Source organism: Ictalurus punctatus, chromosome 14, assembly GCF_001660625.3.
Source record: "Ictalurus punctatus breed USDA103 chromosome 14, Coco_2.0, whole genome shotgun sequence".
Classification (NCBI taxonomy): domain Eukaryota; kingdom Metazoa; phylum Chordata; class Actinopteri; order Siluriformes; family Ictaluridae; genus Ictalurus; species Ictalurus punctatus.
This window is the reverse complement of record NC_030429.2, coordinates 20580108-20596187: the sequence shown is the minus strand read 5'-3', so window position 1 is coordinate 20596187 and position 16080 is coordinate 20580108. Positions and strand designations below refer to the sequence as shown.

The window sequence follows — 16080 nt, the reverse complement described above, 5'->3', positions numbered from 1 at the left end:
ATACTTGTAACGTATTGTTCAGTAAATCTGTAGCAAAGAATAAAAATATTCATAATTATGATATTTCTTTAATCGAACTTGTCACCGTTTGTTCAATCTGTTATCTGTTGCTCTTGTCTAGCTTCCCTGAAACCTTAACTAGCTGTTGTTTTATTGGCTAAGCGACATCACGTGACGACACATGGCACGTGATTGTCAGCTGCGTTATGTTTGTTTCGTTTAAGAATGGTTTTCATGTTTACTAACACCAGAGGGATTTCAGTTTTCTGAGTTCCCCTAAAGCTTACACAGGAGACATTAGTTCGTATAGGTTATCGCGCAGTCTAGGCAGTGTCAGGTTTCTGAATAAATATATATAAACAGATGTTGCAGTGTATAGTTGTGTTATAAAACGTTAGATCATGTTAAGCAGGCCTGAAGCGCGTGCACAGAGTGCATTAGAAGTTGTTCTCGTACCTGACAGTGGATTATGTCGAGACGTCGAGCTGAGTGTTAAAGCCGGAATGGCCGCTGGCTGTTCACTGCTTTGCTGTCTGAATGTTGACGGGAAACTGATGCTCCGTGATGTTTCTCTACCTGGCAGTCCGGTGCACGTGCTTCAGGACTCATACACAGAGTGAGTTAATGTCTTTTCATAAATCTATAGCTTTTCCCTTTATATGGGCTGCCTCCTCTTCTTATTCATTCATTCATTCATTCATTCATTCATTCATTCATGATCTATCTTTATGTCTGCCTGTCTGTCTGTCTTTCTATATATCTACCTGGATCTATCTACATATCTGTCTGTCTGTCTATCTATCTGTCTGTGGGCCTGTCTGTCTGTCTGTCTATCTATCTATCTATCTATCTGTTTGCCTGTCTCTATCTATTTATCTATCTGTCTGTGGGCCTGTCTGTCTGTCTATCTGTCTGTGTGTCTCTTGATCTATCTGTCTGTGGATCGATCTATCTGTCTGTCTGTCTTCTGTTTGCCTGTCTCTATCTACTTATCTGTCTGTCTGTGGGCCTGTCTGTGTGTCTCTTGATCTATCTGCATATCTATCTATCTACCTATCTACCTATTTGCCTGTCTCTATCTATTTATTTATCTGTCTGTCTGTGGGCCTGTCTGTCTGTCTGTCTATTTCTCTCTATCTGTCAGTCTATCTATCTGTTTGGCTGTCTGTCTGTGGATCTATCTGTATTTCTATCTAGACAGATCTGTCTGTCTCTATTTCCGTATCTATTTATCTATCTGTCTGTTTTGTAAAATATCTATTATTCTATCTATTTATCTGTCTGTCTCTGTTTCTCTATCTGTAGCTGTCTATCTGTCTGTAGGTCTGTCTATCTTAAATGAGTGCTTTGTCCTGGTCAGGGTCACGGTATATCCGGAGCACAGGGTGTCCCATAAATTCAGCATCATAAGAGACCACTAAAACACAGCAAAATATAAGCATTTATTCACAATACTCACTCAATATGTTCACTTTGAGTAAAATCATTTGGATTTATTCTTCCTTGCCCAGATACATCATGGACTGTAAAAATATATTTTTAAAAAATATTATTTATCCCTGTGATGCTGGACTTATAGGACAGCATGTATATCCTGGGAACACTGGAAACTAGACAAGCTGGATCAAACCCACGACGACACAGGGACAAAAAGCCTAGAAAGTTTACACAGGCTGTAACGCAAGCTCCGGATTCATCAAAAGTTGCCCTCTTTTGCTCATCTACACTCTGTAAATCTCTTGTAAATCTTTTTTTCTAAACAAATCCTCAGCCATGATTGCAGTAAAAATCATATTTTTTTTCCTTATCTTGTTTGATAGCTTTCTCTGGGAGGTGTCCACTGAGCAAAATAAATTCGACAAACCCAGACTCCTGACTATGACACCAGGCTGTAATCTTAGACTTCATGAGATTCATTCAGAAAGGCAACCGACCTCAGTGTCCGAGTGTGCTACAGACCGACTCCTGCAGCTTGTCAGTAAGGAATTAAGTGAGTGTTAAAACATGTTTTATATAAATATTCATATACATAGCTGGTATGTTATGGTTCATTTATATTTTTCTTAATTGCTAAACAGTTAACGTCCTGCATGCATTTCACTGGTGTAATGCGAGAACGTTAGCCAGAGCCCTACAGGTTTAACTTTATGCTGTTTAACCAGTGGTCGGTAATGGATTTTTTTTATTGGGTAAATACTTCCAGAAGGCTGTCTACTTACTACTTAGATCCAGTTTTAAAGTATTAGTCTTGAGGAAGGATTTGGTTTACTTCAATTAAATTGTGAATCATTATGTTGTGAAAACATTTCTGCCTTCTCAATAGTAATATCAGACTGTTAAATAATCATGTCTATTATACTGTTGCTGCTGGAATAGTATTTAACTTTGTCCTCTTCAACCAATCACCGTTACTGTTCCAGATGGGAGTAAGCTGGCCTCTACAAAACTGCTGTCATTCATGGACGGCCTCTGTCACTTCCTGCTGAACGGATGTGTCCTGGTACATCTTCAGTGGCAGGAGGGCTCTGCTGAGCCAGAGTTGCTGTCTTCTTGTGTCCTCAGCCTGCCTTCTGAAACTCAGGAAATGTTCACTGACTACCAGATCTGCAAAGGCATTTTATTTATCCTAACCAGCCCTGGGTTCATATGTATCCTGTTTATTAACTGACATGTTGAGCAGATGTGAAACTGTGGTGTGTTTGTGTAAAACATTGTGAGTCTGTCGAGAAAGTAACTGATCCAGTGACTGATTGTAATTCATTTGCTTTTATGTTCGCTATATGGCCATAGGTTTGTGGACACCTGACCATTATATACAGTTATGGGCTTACAGTTGCCTAGAATGTCTTTGTGTGCTGTAGAATTTAAGAGGCCCAAACCTATACCAGCATGACAATTTGAGCTCCATGAAGTCATGGTTTGCCAAGGTTGGTCTGGAAGAACTCTGACCTCAATCCCACTGAAAACAATTAGAATGAACTGGAACACTGACTCTACCCCAGGCCTCCTCACCCTACATCAGTGCCTGACATCACTAATGATCTTGTGGCTGAATGAACACACATCCCCATAGCCATGCTCCAAAAGCTAATAGAAAGCCTTCCCTGAAGAATGGAGGTTATTAAAGTAGCAAAGGACGGACAAAATCTTAAATGGGATGTTCAACAAGTACATACGGGCTTGATTGGTCATGTTCCACATACTTTTGCCCTTATAGCGTACAAATAGTACACTACAGGACCACCACTGCCGAGATATTTTTTTGAGTCGTGAACCATTCTCACCACAGCACTGACATGGTAGCGACATGTTACACCGGTACTAGTGTACCGCACTTTTGCTGAGATCAACATAAAACCATCCAGGCAACAGCAGTCCTGTGGACAGAAACTGATCTCTACTGGAGTCTCAGCAGCACAAATGGCAAGGAAAAGGGACGTATATTCTATAAATATAAATCTACAATGTGCCGCAAAAAGACAGGTATTTCTAATAAAGTGGCCAATAAATATTCTCAGTATCACTGTTGTGCCTGATGTACATGTACCAGCACCACACATGCTACCATGTCAATGCTACTGCTGTGCTCAGAATGTTAAACACTCAGATAATATCTTGTCTTATGATTGTGCCTTTTAAATGGTAGAGTGGGTCTGAGTCATTGTGCATATAAGCAGCTGGGCTACCATCACTAATTACAAAATTTGCGATGCAAGTTGCTGAGTTTTTTATGCTTCTTTGTGGAAAACCACTTGAATTGGCGAAATTGTTTTGCACAGTCTTTCGCAGTGATGTGTTGGGTTTGTTTTGTCTGTTTTTTTTTTTTGTTTTTTTTTTTTGGGGGGGGGGGGGTAAAATGAGACCTTTTAGCTGTACTCATGTTCGACGCATGTGAATCGAAGGGGGCTTTTGGTGAATGCATGTTGTGATGACGTCACACCACGCGTCTTGGCCCAAATCTGCAGAAAATCTGCCGTAATTTTTAAAAATCGCAAGCTCCTCCGAATATTGAGGAGTTCGCTCGATTTTGCGTTCATTTGCAAAATGATTGCAAAATCCTGGAGGGACTGATTATAGGCTTTCCTGATAAAATGGCCAGAAGTGCAGGTACCTGGACAAGTTTTATGGCTGGATTATATTTGCTTTTAATTATGTGTACACGTACATAAGATGGCTGCTGTACCTATCCTGCAGCAGCTACTTGTCCACATGTTGCAATACCAGCGTAAATACCAGGGGCAGTATAGCACCATGTGACACTGTGTCCACAACTGACTAGCACTGGTGTATTAAATCGCATACTTACTGTACATACCTGTACAGTGTCCTAGACAGTTATTGAGCTGATTTTTCTATTACGTTTAGTGTTTGAATTTTTTTTTTTTTTAAATAATAAAAACACTTACATACCTATGAAATGTCTGTTTTGCTAACCTGAATTTTCTAGATTAATAAGTATTTTTCAATCTGAGGTCAGAGTTTTCGATTTAAGAAGCCGATCGTGACAACAATCACGATTTTTCACTCGGGCCTTTCCTTAACTGTATCTGTCAGATGTCTTTGACAGTGCAGATGGGAAGCACCTTGCTACAGTGGATCTCGCTGCTTACTACATATCAGGACCGAGAGATGCAGAGCTTGTGGAATCTCTCGCTTCCTTCTGCCTTCTCCACATCTCACAAGACCTCAGCATAGCTGTGGCTGCCACCAGACAAAACCAAGCACTGGCAGTTGATCTCAATGATTATTTCAGGTGTGTTTAAGTCCGTTTCATAATGCTTGCTTGTCTTCCATGTCGTTTCCCTAAATGTTATGGGGACATTTTTTAAAATGTTTTGTTTGCTGGCATATAGAGTAAATCTGCTCTTGCTAGATATTTTTGATAATGATATGAATGTGTAAATGTACTCACTTTGCATTCAATTCCTTCATTATGAAGTTATTTATTTATTTATTTATTTATTTATTTTACAGGATTCACATAAATCACTTGCACTGTCAGCAGGACCCCAGACCTCTTCCTCTCATACCCACAAAACCTTGTGATCAGGACAGCGTTGCTAACTCAACTTACAGTCAGTCTGTACTGGGTACCCACTTCCAAACCGATCAGTAAGGCAGTATATACCGTCACCTTTTGCATTCTTTCTTTCTTTTAAACAACTCCATATTCAGTGTGTGCTATCAGATCTGGTATTAAGTGCCAAATTATTATCATTATCCTGTTTCTGTGTTGGTACTGATCTACTGGTGGTCTCCGATTGGCTGAAACCATTCCTTGGTAGACACCCCTTGGTATTATTCTTTCCTGTGCTCTTTCGAGATCCAACTGAAAATATACCTTTATGTATGCAGAAATGTATCATTCTTCGAAATCCTTAACCCTTTTCTTTGTTTGTAAAACTGTAAAGTGATTTAGAGTGTCACTATGTAAAAGATGCTTCATAAACAAGGGGTACATTTTACTGATAAATAAATCAATGCTCTTTGATGTGTTCAACATGGTTTACCTTAGACCCTAACCACTTACTCAGTCTTAACGCTTTGTGTCCAGCTCATGGGAGGCAAGGCTGGCATTGCTCTATAAGCAAGCTAAAGCTCCAGTTCCTCCAACTCTACAGCTGCCGTGGTACAAAGACCTCCCTCGCGTTGAGTGCCGTCAAGCAGCGGCCACCGCCAAACTCAGTCAGTCCATTCTATCACCAGGGGGTGCTGTAATGTCTTTCAGTCTGCCTGAACGGACCACACCAACCGTGTTGACTGTCTCCGGATTTTCAGCAGTGCTTAGCTTTACCTCAGCTGGTAACAGCAGCACAACCCTGGCCTACTGGGACCTGGAAACTCAGAGTGTTACATATCATTATATCGATGTTCCAGCTTTGCCTGTTTGCTGGTCAGAAGAGGAACACCTCTCTCTGATTCTGAAAGGTGAAACGTGTGAACGTCACCATTTTGCACATACACGCCAGATAAATGCTGTTTTGTCATAAAGCATTGGTCTGACTGCTGCTGCCTGTGATTCGTTCTATTCCCTTTTGTTTGCACTTTTACAGGCACTTCCTAAGCAAGATGAAATGTTTGAGATTACAAAAAGTATGACTAGTTTGTGACGTGTCTGCGTGTGTTCGTTTCAGCATCAGGCATGTCTCTAGTGCTGTTCACGGTTTCTCAAGAGGAGCTGCTGAACAGATTGATGGTGTTTGGAAGTGCTGGGATGGTGGACTCACTGTGCCATCGTAATGCTTGGGGACGCTGTTCAATTCCTATCCATTCGCTGCAGGTGCACATAATCATCTCAGTTCTAACCATGAAAACAATGATTAAATCTGAAAGAGAAGTTTTTTAATCATAGGCTGTAATCTAAAAAAGTATGTATATTCAGTGTTTGTGTTTGAACACAAATCCAACAATTTTTAGTGTAATGGAAAAAACAACAACAATGTTTTATTGCATAATAGCATTATAGTATAAACAAATAGCTTTTTTGCCCCTTTTTTTTAGGCAGGACTAAAGAACCGGCAGCTGGACATGGTGGATTTCTTCCTGAAGAGTAAGGAGAACATTCTCTTCCCACCCAGGAGCTACAGTCTGCCTGAGCACTCAGCCACCGCTACACAGATACAGCTGAAAAGTAAGACTTTTGTGGTCTTTTGTAAATTCAAAAATGAACTTTTTTTGTGCATAAAATGAAGCTAATTTTTGGAACTTACACCGGTGATTCTCTCCAAATACTAGCTTATGTTTGTGAGCTTCTACAGAATCCAGACTGCAGTTCAGCACTTTCATATTTGAAGCTTAAAAGTCACCACTTACCCACATTATAAACCGTTGTAATTTCTAATACTTCGAAATACAGCATGTGTGGTAAATACTTATTGAAATAGCTGTGAGATTCGGACGAGCGTGTTATCACAATTAACGTTCCTGTATTTCTCAGTCTCAGAATTTCATAACACTGTCGCAGTGAATATCCTTCTAAATAATGTAGACTGAGTAAACATAATGTTCATTTTAGCATGTTTAAAATGTAAAAGTATTGGTGTATGAAATATACATGTGCATGGCGTACAAAATAATATCTTACTCCAATTAGCTCCGATGCGCTGCCCAGGTCTATGTTTTAGCTGCCCAGAAAATTACTAGGCTAAAATGTTGTAGCTAATATAATGTAATAACATAGAACAAGCTAATTAATTGCATCAATACAGATTTTGCATTATTCATTCATTCACTGATCTTCATTAACCACTTTAAACAGATTCTAAACGGTTTTTGAACAGAGAAATGATTTCTGACAGCCTAAATACATACTACTGAGTGTGAGTAATGAACAGCTTTAATTGGAAAGAGCAGTGGTAATTACTCACATGATTAAGCATACAAACCTAATCATAATATACTACAGATGATTTGATTAGACGGGCTGCACATTGAGGTAGAGGGAGGAGGAGTTGTTTGTTAAATGAGAGAGGAATGAAGAAAGCTGTGTACTCGGTTGACTGACTCTGTGTAGACATAGACTGTGTACTGAAGTGATGCATTCTGACATTGAGCTAGATTAACTTTGTGTGTGTGCGCTCATGCATTAGACTTCATATTAAACTATAATGAACTTTCCTTTACTTTCACACTATCCGTTGTTACCCAGATGAGGACGGGTTCCCTTCTGAGTCTGGTTCCTCTCAAGGTTTCTTCCTCATATCATCTTAGGGAGTTTTTCCTCGCCACCGTCTCGCTCAATAGGAATAAATTCACACACTTAAAATCTATATCCCGTGTTTATATGTTTCTCTAAAGCTGATTTGAGACAATGCCCATTGTTAAAAGTGCTATACAAATTGAATTGAATTGAGCTAGATTAACTTTGTGTGTGTGCTTGTACAGTATTCTTATTTATTTATTTTTTTTTTCCTTTTTGCTTTTTTTTGCTCTTTTCTATTTAGGTTGTCAGCATAAATATAATTTTTCCTTACTTCATGTAATGTTTATTTGATTCTTTGTCACCTTGCCTAAACATATATTACAAAAAAAAAAACCTGGACCTTTTCATCTATAAATAGATAGATAGATAGATAGATAGATAGATAGATCACGCGTCATAATTGAGGAACTCCGATTTCATTCTGCGTTTAATGATTAACCTTAAATGAAGTGATACAGAAGTTTTCATTATTTAACTCTGGAGTAATGTATTGTATAATTGTATTCGGTATGTGATTTAGTTGTAGGTTGACATGATAAGCTGTAACTTGTAACCACAGTTGCATGAGTCTATACATTATTGATTTATTTTTGTGCGTAATAGATGTTCAGGATCTATGTCCAGCATTGGATCTGCTTCAGTCTGCTATCCGAGACACAAACATCGAGGCTCAGAGTCGGCAGTTCTGCGAGCAGCTGCTCAGCATGACGCTAAACTTCCTCAATACACAAATCAGAGTCATCCTAACCAGCTCTCCAGGTAACATACGCGCGCAGTTTATTCACAAATGTTTTTAAGACTCCTACGTAGTGGTGTTACTGATTCATTCGAAGTATTCTCAATATGGTTGATGTGTAAAAGACATAATCTGTACTAAGCTGAAATGTAATAAAGATGCAAAAAAAGCATATAATGTCATGTCTAGTGATATTTTTCTGTACAAGTTCTTCATTCTGCTGTTGCAGAGCTGGATGCTAACTTGCACGAGTGTGTGAAGGTTTTGAATGGATATATCTCTGAACTGCGTACCTATTTGAGGAGGTACCCATGGCTGGAAGGGGGTGAGAGTCAGACTCCTGCCTCACATGCTGCCTCTGCCTCTGATACCACCATTGAGAATGAGTGGGAAACATGCTCCATTGAGGTATGGGCCTCTATAGGTGAAACACATCTATTGCCATGAATGTAGTAGTCACAAGCATTTCAGAAGTTGCTTTGATTTATATTATAGTCATAAACATGTTTCCTGTCTCTGTGCTGGTTCTAATTCTGGATTATTAGACGATTACTTGGATTGAATTTAGAAGTAATTCTAAATCAATATTTCTGATTTATTGGACAATTTAGAACAGCAGATTTATTAGCGAATGTGTTCAGCCTGAGACTTATTACATTTAAACCACCATATAAACCACCTCAGATTTCCCGTACATATAGTTAATAATAATAATATTTACATTTAGACAATCTATATGCAATTTTCATTCAAATGGAATGGAAAATCCTGGTATTAGTTTGAAAAGTGTCTGACCCGGATACACATTTTGCACATTATTTGATTGATTCAATGAAATTAAAGATATGCGTATGTTTCATTTTTAACATAATGAGTCTTTATTGGTCACATATACAGTAGAGCACAGTGAAATTTTTTTCTTCGCATACCCCAGCCTGTCAGGAAGCTGGGGTCAGAGCGCAGGGTCAGCCATGATACAGTTCCCCTGGAGCAGAGAGGGTTAAGGGCCTTGCTCAAGGGGCAGCTTGGCAGTGCTGGGGCTTGACCCCCCGACCTTCCGATCAGTAACCCAGAGCCTTAACCGGCAAGCCACCACTGCTCCTGAGTAGTAACGTGTAGTATCCCTCAATAACTGCTACATCTGAACTTCCATAGACTACTAAGGGGCAATAGTTTGATACACCAATCATGTTTTATGACAGCAGGACAAGGGTAAGCCCGTCAAATGCCTACTGAATGCTGACTGGCTGGTGGTGACCACAATTTTCAAATAATCAGGTTATTCTAAGAAAACCCCTTACAGGCTGAATTATAGATGCAGGAAACAAAATGTCAACCTATTCTGACAAGCAGTTATAAGAGAGTTATTTAACTGTTCCAGGGCCCCCTATTGACAGACACATCCCAAACTTGATGTTCGTCCTACAAGTTCAAGTTTTATGAAATCTAAGCATTCACACCAAGCTTATTGTTAATATATGAAAGCATTGTAGAAACATGGCCCCAGTTTCTTGCAGTGACATGATATAAGGTGTCAGAACACACAGTGTGCTGCATATGGGGCTGCGTAGCAGCAAACTGTCTGCCTCCGAAAGTGCCTGCAATGGGAACGTGAGCATCAGAACTGGACCTTGGAGCAGTGGTAAAAGGTGGCTTGGTCTGATGAATCATGTTTTCTTTTACATCATGTGGTCAGCTGGGTTTATGTGTCACTTACCTGGGGAAGAGATGGCACAAGGATGCGCTATGGGAAGACAGCAAGCTGGCAGAGGAAGTGTGACGCTCTGGGCAATGTTCTGCTGGGAAACCTTTGTCCTGGCATTCATGTAGGTGTTACTTTGACACGTACCACCTACCTAAGCATTGTTCCAGATCAAGTACACCCCTTCATGGCAACGGTATTCCTTAATGGCAGTGGTCTCTTTCAGCAGGATAATGCACCATGCTCTCAGAAATACAGTTACATTTATATAGCGCTTTTCTAGACACTCACAGCACTTTACATAGTAATGGGGGGGGGGGGGGGGGGTCTTCTCAACTACCACTTGAGGTAGCACCGACCTAGATGATGTGACTGTAGCCATAGTGCGTCAGAATGCCCACCACACACCAGCTATTAGTGGAGAGGAGAGAGTGATGTAACCAATTCAGAGATAGAGATTATTCAGGGGGAATTTCACCAGGGCACCGGGGTTACACCCCTACTCTTTTATGATAAGTCTCCTGGAAATTTAAATATCCACAGAGAGTCAGGACCTCGGTTTAACTTCTCATCTTAAAGGCGGTGTTGTATTTTACAGTATAGTGTCTCTGTCACTATACTGGGACATTAGGCCCCACACAGACCACTGGGTGAGCGCCCCCTGCTGTCCTCACTAATACTGTGCCACTTCCAGCAGCAACCTTAGTTTTCCCCAGGAGGTCTCCCATCGAGGTACAGGCCAGGCTCAACTCTGCTTAGCGAAGCCAGGCGAGAACTGCAGGGAGATATGGCTCTGGCGAGAAATAAGTGTACACGTGTCTCTTTGTGTGTGTTTTGTTTGTGTGCATATTGTAGGAGGTTGTCCAACATGCAGTTTTAAACAGGGAGCTCCCACGTGCACAGGCTTATCTCCGCAGGCGTAACTGTCCAGAGCAGAAGCTGGAGGAACTGAAGAAAACAGGCCTGAGACTGGCCTTCACTTGTCTCACACACCGAGACCTGCAGCAGGCCACAACACTGCTCACTAACATGGTACACATGTTCATGGACCATTACATATACACACTCTGGCAGACAGTTTCAAAATACTATTTGAAGTTTATGTGTACACATTTTTCACTTCTTGTTGTCTGGGTCTCTCTCCTACTTCCTTTCTGTCTTTTCCCCGTCACTCTTTTTCAGGGATTTAATGTGAAAGAGCAGCTCCACAATATCTGTGTTTACACGGCTGACCGAGACCTCAGGGCTTTTATGGTGAGTAAGCATGTCCTCAAATTATGACACAGACTGCAAACCAAAGCTGCCACATTCCTTTAAAAAAAAAATTCATAAGTTGATAACACTGCAGTCAAATTGAGGTCCCGGTTATAATTATGGGATGTAAATGGCCTGTCTGTTAACTATTTACACTTGTAGCTCAGTTTGAAGTTTGAAATTATCGGAGCACTTTTGCTGATTGATTTTTTTTTTTTTGCTAATTAAACAGGTAGAGGAGTTGAAAAGACTTAATCATCTCTCCACTGAGGACTTGAAAAAAGTGGAGTTCATTAAACAGATTGAAAATTTGTGCTCCAGACCAGCAACAAGATGTTCAAAGACTTTTGACAAGAAAAGGTAAGGCAATTCCTTAGGCCTTAGGGGTTAGAAATAAATCACACTATGATGTGAGTCATTTAAATGATTACTGTCCCAACCTATATATATTAAATCATACTATTTTGTGTTTTCTGACACAAATAAGAGAAGTATGTAGGTATGAAGAAGAGTGTAAATCTGAACCCACAGATTGTTTTTTTTTTATTGGTAAAATAATTTAAATCAGCCATGTAAGCCAGCTTTATTTGTATAGCACATTTTATATATTTGGTACGTATGAAAAATCATAAATTAGGCAAGAAATTTAAATGATGAAAAGCAGATAAAGAGAGATGATTATCGTACGTTAAAAGAAAATTAGAAACTATTTAGAAGATTTGTCAGGTAATTTCTGTGAGTATATTTGCGTTTTGTGTATTTGTAGCTGAGATGGCTTGCTTTGGTATGTAGTATTAGAGCTGGATATTTAACCCTCTCTCGCAGTAAACTGGTGTTTCATTCCACCAGCAGAATGGAAATCAACTTATCGGACATTTTCAATCAGTGTAAACGGAGGAATTATTTCACCGCCGCAAGTCTGTTATAAGATTAGTCAGGACACTGTTGGGTTTCTGTGTGTAGAGTATCATGTCTCTGTGTTTAGCTGGGAGATGGGAAAGGGGAGGGGTATGATCCCCCTGCTAGTTAAACAATTGACAACTTTCCACAATAACATTGGTACAGAGATAAAAATGGACAGCACGACTAAAGGTTTTTTTGACAGTAAGAAACCGTATATAATTGCCACAATAAAATTCCAACATTTCTAAAATAAACTTAAAAAATTCTTTTGAAAAACAAACAAATTCAATGCCGGACATGAGCACCCCCAAAACAGGCAGAAATTCACATTTGTGGCCTTTGGTAAAAAGAGTTAAACTGGTACAGTACATGTTGTGCTGTATAAAACACAAACAGAATAGTACTCAAATTATTCTTTGTTAACAGTTTGAAACCTGCCTACAGTTTCAATATCTCAGTGATCATTTCCGGTCGGGTCAGTTTGTTATGAAAATAAACGAGAGCACTGTATATAACTTGTGGATGTTGCATCTCCTGTGTATAGGGTTCTTCAGAAAAGCCAGTCGGAAGCTGAGAGCAGAAACCTGCTACAGGAGATATTGCATGAACCTGTGTCTTGCTCTATCCAGTCTCTGGTCGGCTCAGTGCGTCTGGACTGGGTCAGGCACTGGGACGATGATGCACAGGAATCTGTGCTGCTCTCCCGACTCCCAGACCACTGTGAGTGTATGAATTAATGTTACCTATGATAATTTATTACATTATTTAAGCCGCAGCAACAGAGCTTTTAGGAGAGAATGCATTATCTACTTAGGAACTAAATCACAAAAAGCCCTTCTGTTGCAAGTTCAATTTGGACAATGACCTTGTTTGTTTTGTGGAACCAGGGCCCATGTGTAAATCCAGTATAAAAGCTGTTTCGTTGTTTTATTGCTTTAATGCTTCTGCCGTCATGCTTTAGTGTTGGGCTCACATGATCCAGCTGTGCTGTGGTCCTACCTCACGTCCCTACATGACCAGGACAGAGTTACTGCATGGCTTACACACACAGCCACACAAGACAGCGAGAACACTGCTGCCTCCAAGTGGCCTGCGCTCACTGCTGCTGTTGTGGATGGAAACACCTACTGTAGTGATTATATGAAAGACCAAATTCTGGACATGCTTGCCAGGTTAGAATAATTAGCTAAACTGTAAAAGTAACCTAAAAGTTCAAGTTAAACTTCCTGTAAGATTTGTGTCTTTTGTATTTTCTGTATGGAATAAGTTTTGAAAAATGTCCCCTTTCCACCCAGAAACACTTAAAACACTTTATGTATGATACGCTTATGGTTAAACACTTACAATGTTGTTTAATAGGAGAAAACATTTTACTAACCTCAAAGATCAAAACAAGCGATAACGACCAGGTTTCACCGTTTGCTGTGAAAAACAGAAAAGCAAGAGCTTCTTTTCTCACTCATGATTTTTTTTTTTTTTTTTTTTTTAGTGGCGTTCAGTGTTACGTTAAGGAGAAATCTAACATGGAAGTAGTGAGAATAGAAGTTCCACGATGCTATACGACGCAGTTGCGATTTTAGTTTGCAATCTATGAGATGACTAGCTTGGTGAATAGCCACACCTGATTTTGTTTGACCAGAGTACAGATAAGAAGGTGAGAGAGCCGGACTGTTTAAAGGACTAAAGCACTGCTGCATCGTTTTCTTTAAGTAGAGATGAAGTCCCACAGGTAGTCGAAGATGAAAAGAAGAACCAAAAATGTCGATTCGGCACCCAAAAAAGTCAACAGAATTTCATCATAAAATAAATTTTGTACACATTTGAAGATCACATATTAATTCTAAATATTCATATGCAAATCATTTAGGGTGGATCTTTCCATTAATATCTTTTTTGTGAAGTCTGCTGGCAAATTTCTATCCTGCTGAATTAGAAGAAAACGAAGCTTTTTGTTGTTTCTGTGCTACACAGACAAGAAGTGTTTGTGCAGTCCGAGATGTCTGACTTTGAGCAGCTGCTGTGGAGGTTAGGGCAGGCCAGAGGTGTTATGCGAGACATCAATGGCCCTCCTGTCCCACAATTCCATACTTCCAAAGGACAGGATTTCCACACATGCTTTATTCAGCATTGTCTTGAGAACAACCTACATTATCTGCTCTATACCTACCTGCAGCATTACAGGTAAGTTAGTAACCTGTAGTTGGGCCAGTTTATTACAGTGTGCATTTAAGTACAAATCAATAGCATGTTTTGAATATGTATATTCAGAAAACATAGATTTACCTGGAGTAAGATCATCACATCAAAAACCTGATTGAGTAACTGTGTACAAAAGTTTGTTTACCTGACAGAAGCCGGTGTATGTAAACTCAGTAAAAAAAGAAAAAAAAAAAGAAACGTCCCTCTTTCAGGAGACAGTATTTTAAAGATAATTTAGTCAAATCCAAATAAGCTTTACAGATTTTTATTGGAAAAGGTTTAAACAATGTTTTTCATGCTTGTTCAATGAACCATAAACAATTATTGCACATGCACCTGTGGTACAGTCCTTAAGACACTAACAGTTTACAGGCGGAAGGCAATTAAGGTGACAGTTACAATAAGTTAGAGACCCTAAAGAGACCTTTCTACTGACTCTGAAAAACACTAGAAAGAATGGCTAGGGTTCCTGCTCACCTGCGTGAACATGCCATAGGCCTGCTGCAGGGAGGCATGAGGACTGCAGATATGTCCAGAGCAATAAACTGCAATGTCTGTAATGTAAGACGCCTGAGACTACAGGGAGACAGGAAGAACAGCTGATCGTCCTTGCAGTGGAAAATTACATGTAACCGTGTGTCCCCCAGACGCGATCGAGAACTTACAAATGCCTTGGTGGAAGAGTGGAGTAACATCTCACAGCAAGAACTGACCAATCTGGTGCAGTCCATGAGGATGAGATGCACTGTAGTACTTAAAGCAGCCGGAGGACGACAGATACTGACTGTTACTTATAATATTGACACCCCCCCCCCCCCCCCCCTCTTTATTCAGGGACTTATTATTCCATTTCTGTTTGTTGTCAAATGTCTGTGCAACTTGTTCAGTTTATGTCTCAGTTGTTAAATCTTTTTATGTTAATACAAATATTTATTTAAGAAATTTGCTGGAAATAAAAGCAGTCGATTGTGGAGTAAACGTTTCTTTTTTTTGCCGAGTTTATGTGCACATGTATGTAAGTGCAGATAGCCAATAAGATAACAGCATTAAGCGTTCTAAGTGTAAAAGTCGCCAGTCCAATTGGTGTTCATTTTATTCTACATGTAAAAGGCTGATGTAGTATTACTCTAAACTTTTTTTTCTGATTTTTCCCTCTCTCTAAATCAGATTGACTCCCAGTAACTGCCCTGCAGTTGGAGATAGAGATTTATACGAGAGTCACCCCTGGTTTGAGATGATGGTCAAAATGCAGAGCATTACAAGAGATCTCAAAAGTAAGTCTTAAGTTTCTAGAATAGCTACTGTATTGTGTTCAGTTAAAAGTTTATTGAAGGTAAAAAAAATTAAAAAAAACTCACATAGTGAGACTTTGTAATACTATTTATTGCACCATTGGAGCAACTTGCTTATTATGAGCATGCTAAAGTGTAAAAGAAAAATAATAATACATTTTTAAAAAATTCAAACTCACACCCTGATTAATTGTCAAGATGTAAGGTGATAAAACAATATTTGATTTGATTAATTAAGATTTGGTAAACAGTAAGAAAATAGGTTACTAAGCCCTAATAATTTGAGGCATTT

At 39.5% G+C, this 16080-nt stretch overlaps 1 protein-coding gene across 2 annotated transcripts in view; it reads left to right on the top strand.

The window, feature by feature from the left end:
* The first annotated feature begins 179 nt into the window (after nt 1-179).
* spg11 (SPG11 vesicle trafficking associated, spatacsin) overlaps nt 180-16080 on the top strand; it is a 34139-nt gene continuing 18238 nt past the window's right edge. For both annotated transcript variants that reach the window (XM_047159833.2, XM_017486051.3), the window contains exons 1-17: nt 180-616; nt 1821-1990; nt 2421-2648; nt 4555-4753; nt 4975-5112; nt 5555-5928; nt 6135-6280; nt 6502-6631; nt 8306-8461; nt 8668-8846; nt 10996-11172; nt 11323-11394; nt 11627-11754; nt 12842-13017; nt 13259-13469; nt 14269-14478; nt 15664-15770. In XM_047159833.2, coding sequence (XP_047015789.1) covers nt 402-616; nt 1821-1990; nt 2421-2648; nt 4555-4753; nt 4975-5112; nt 5555-5928; nt 6135-6280; nt 6502-6631; nt 8306-8461; nt 8668-8846; nt 10996-11172; nt 11323-11394; nt 11627-11754; nt 12842-13017; nt 13259-13469; nt 14269-14478; nt 15664-15770 — 3016 coding nt within the window. In that variant the 5' untranslated portion in view covers nt 180-401. The remainder of the gene's footprint in view (nt 617-1820; nt 1991-2420; nt 2649-4554; nt 4754-4974; nt 5113-5554; nt 5929-6134; nt 6281-6501; nt 6632-8305; nt 8462-8667; nt 8847-10995; nt 11173-11322; nt 11395-11626; nt 11755-12841; nt 13018-13258; nt 13470-14268; nt 14479-15663; nt 15771-16080) is intronic.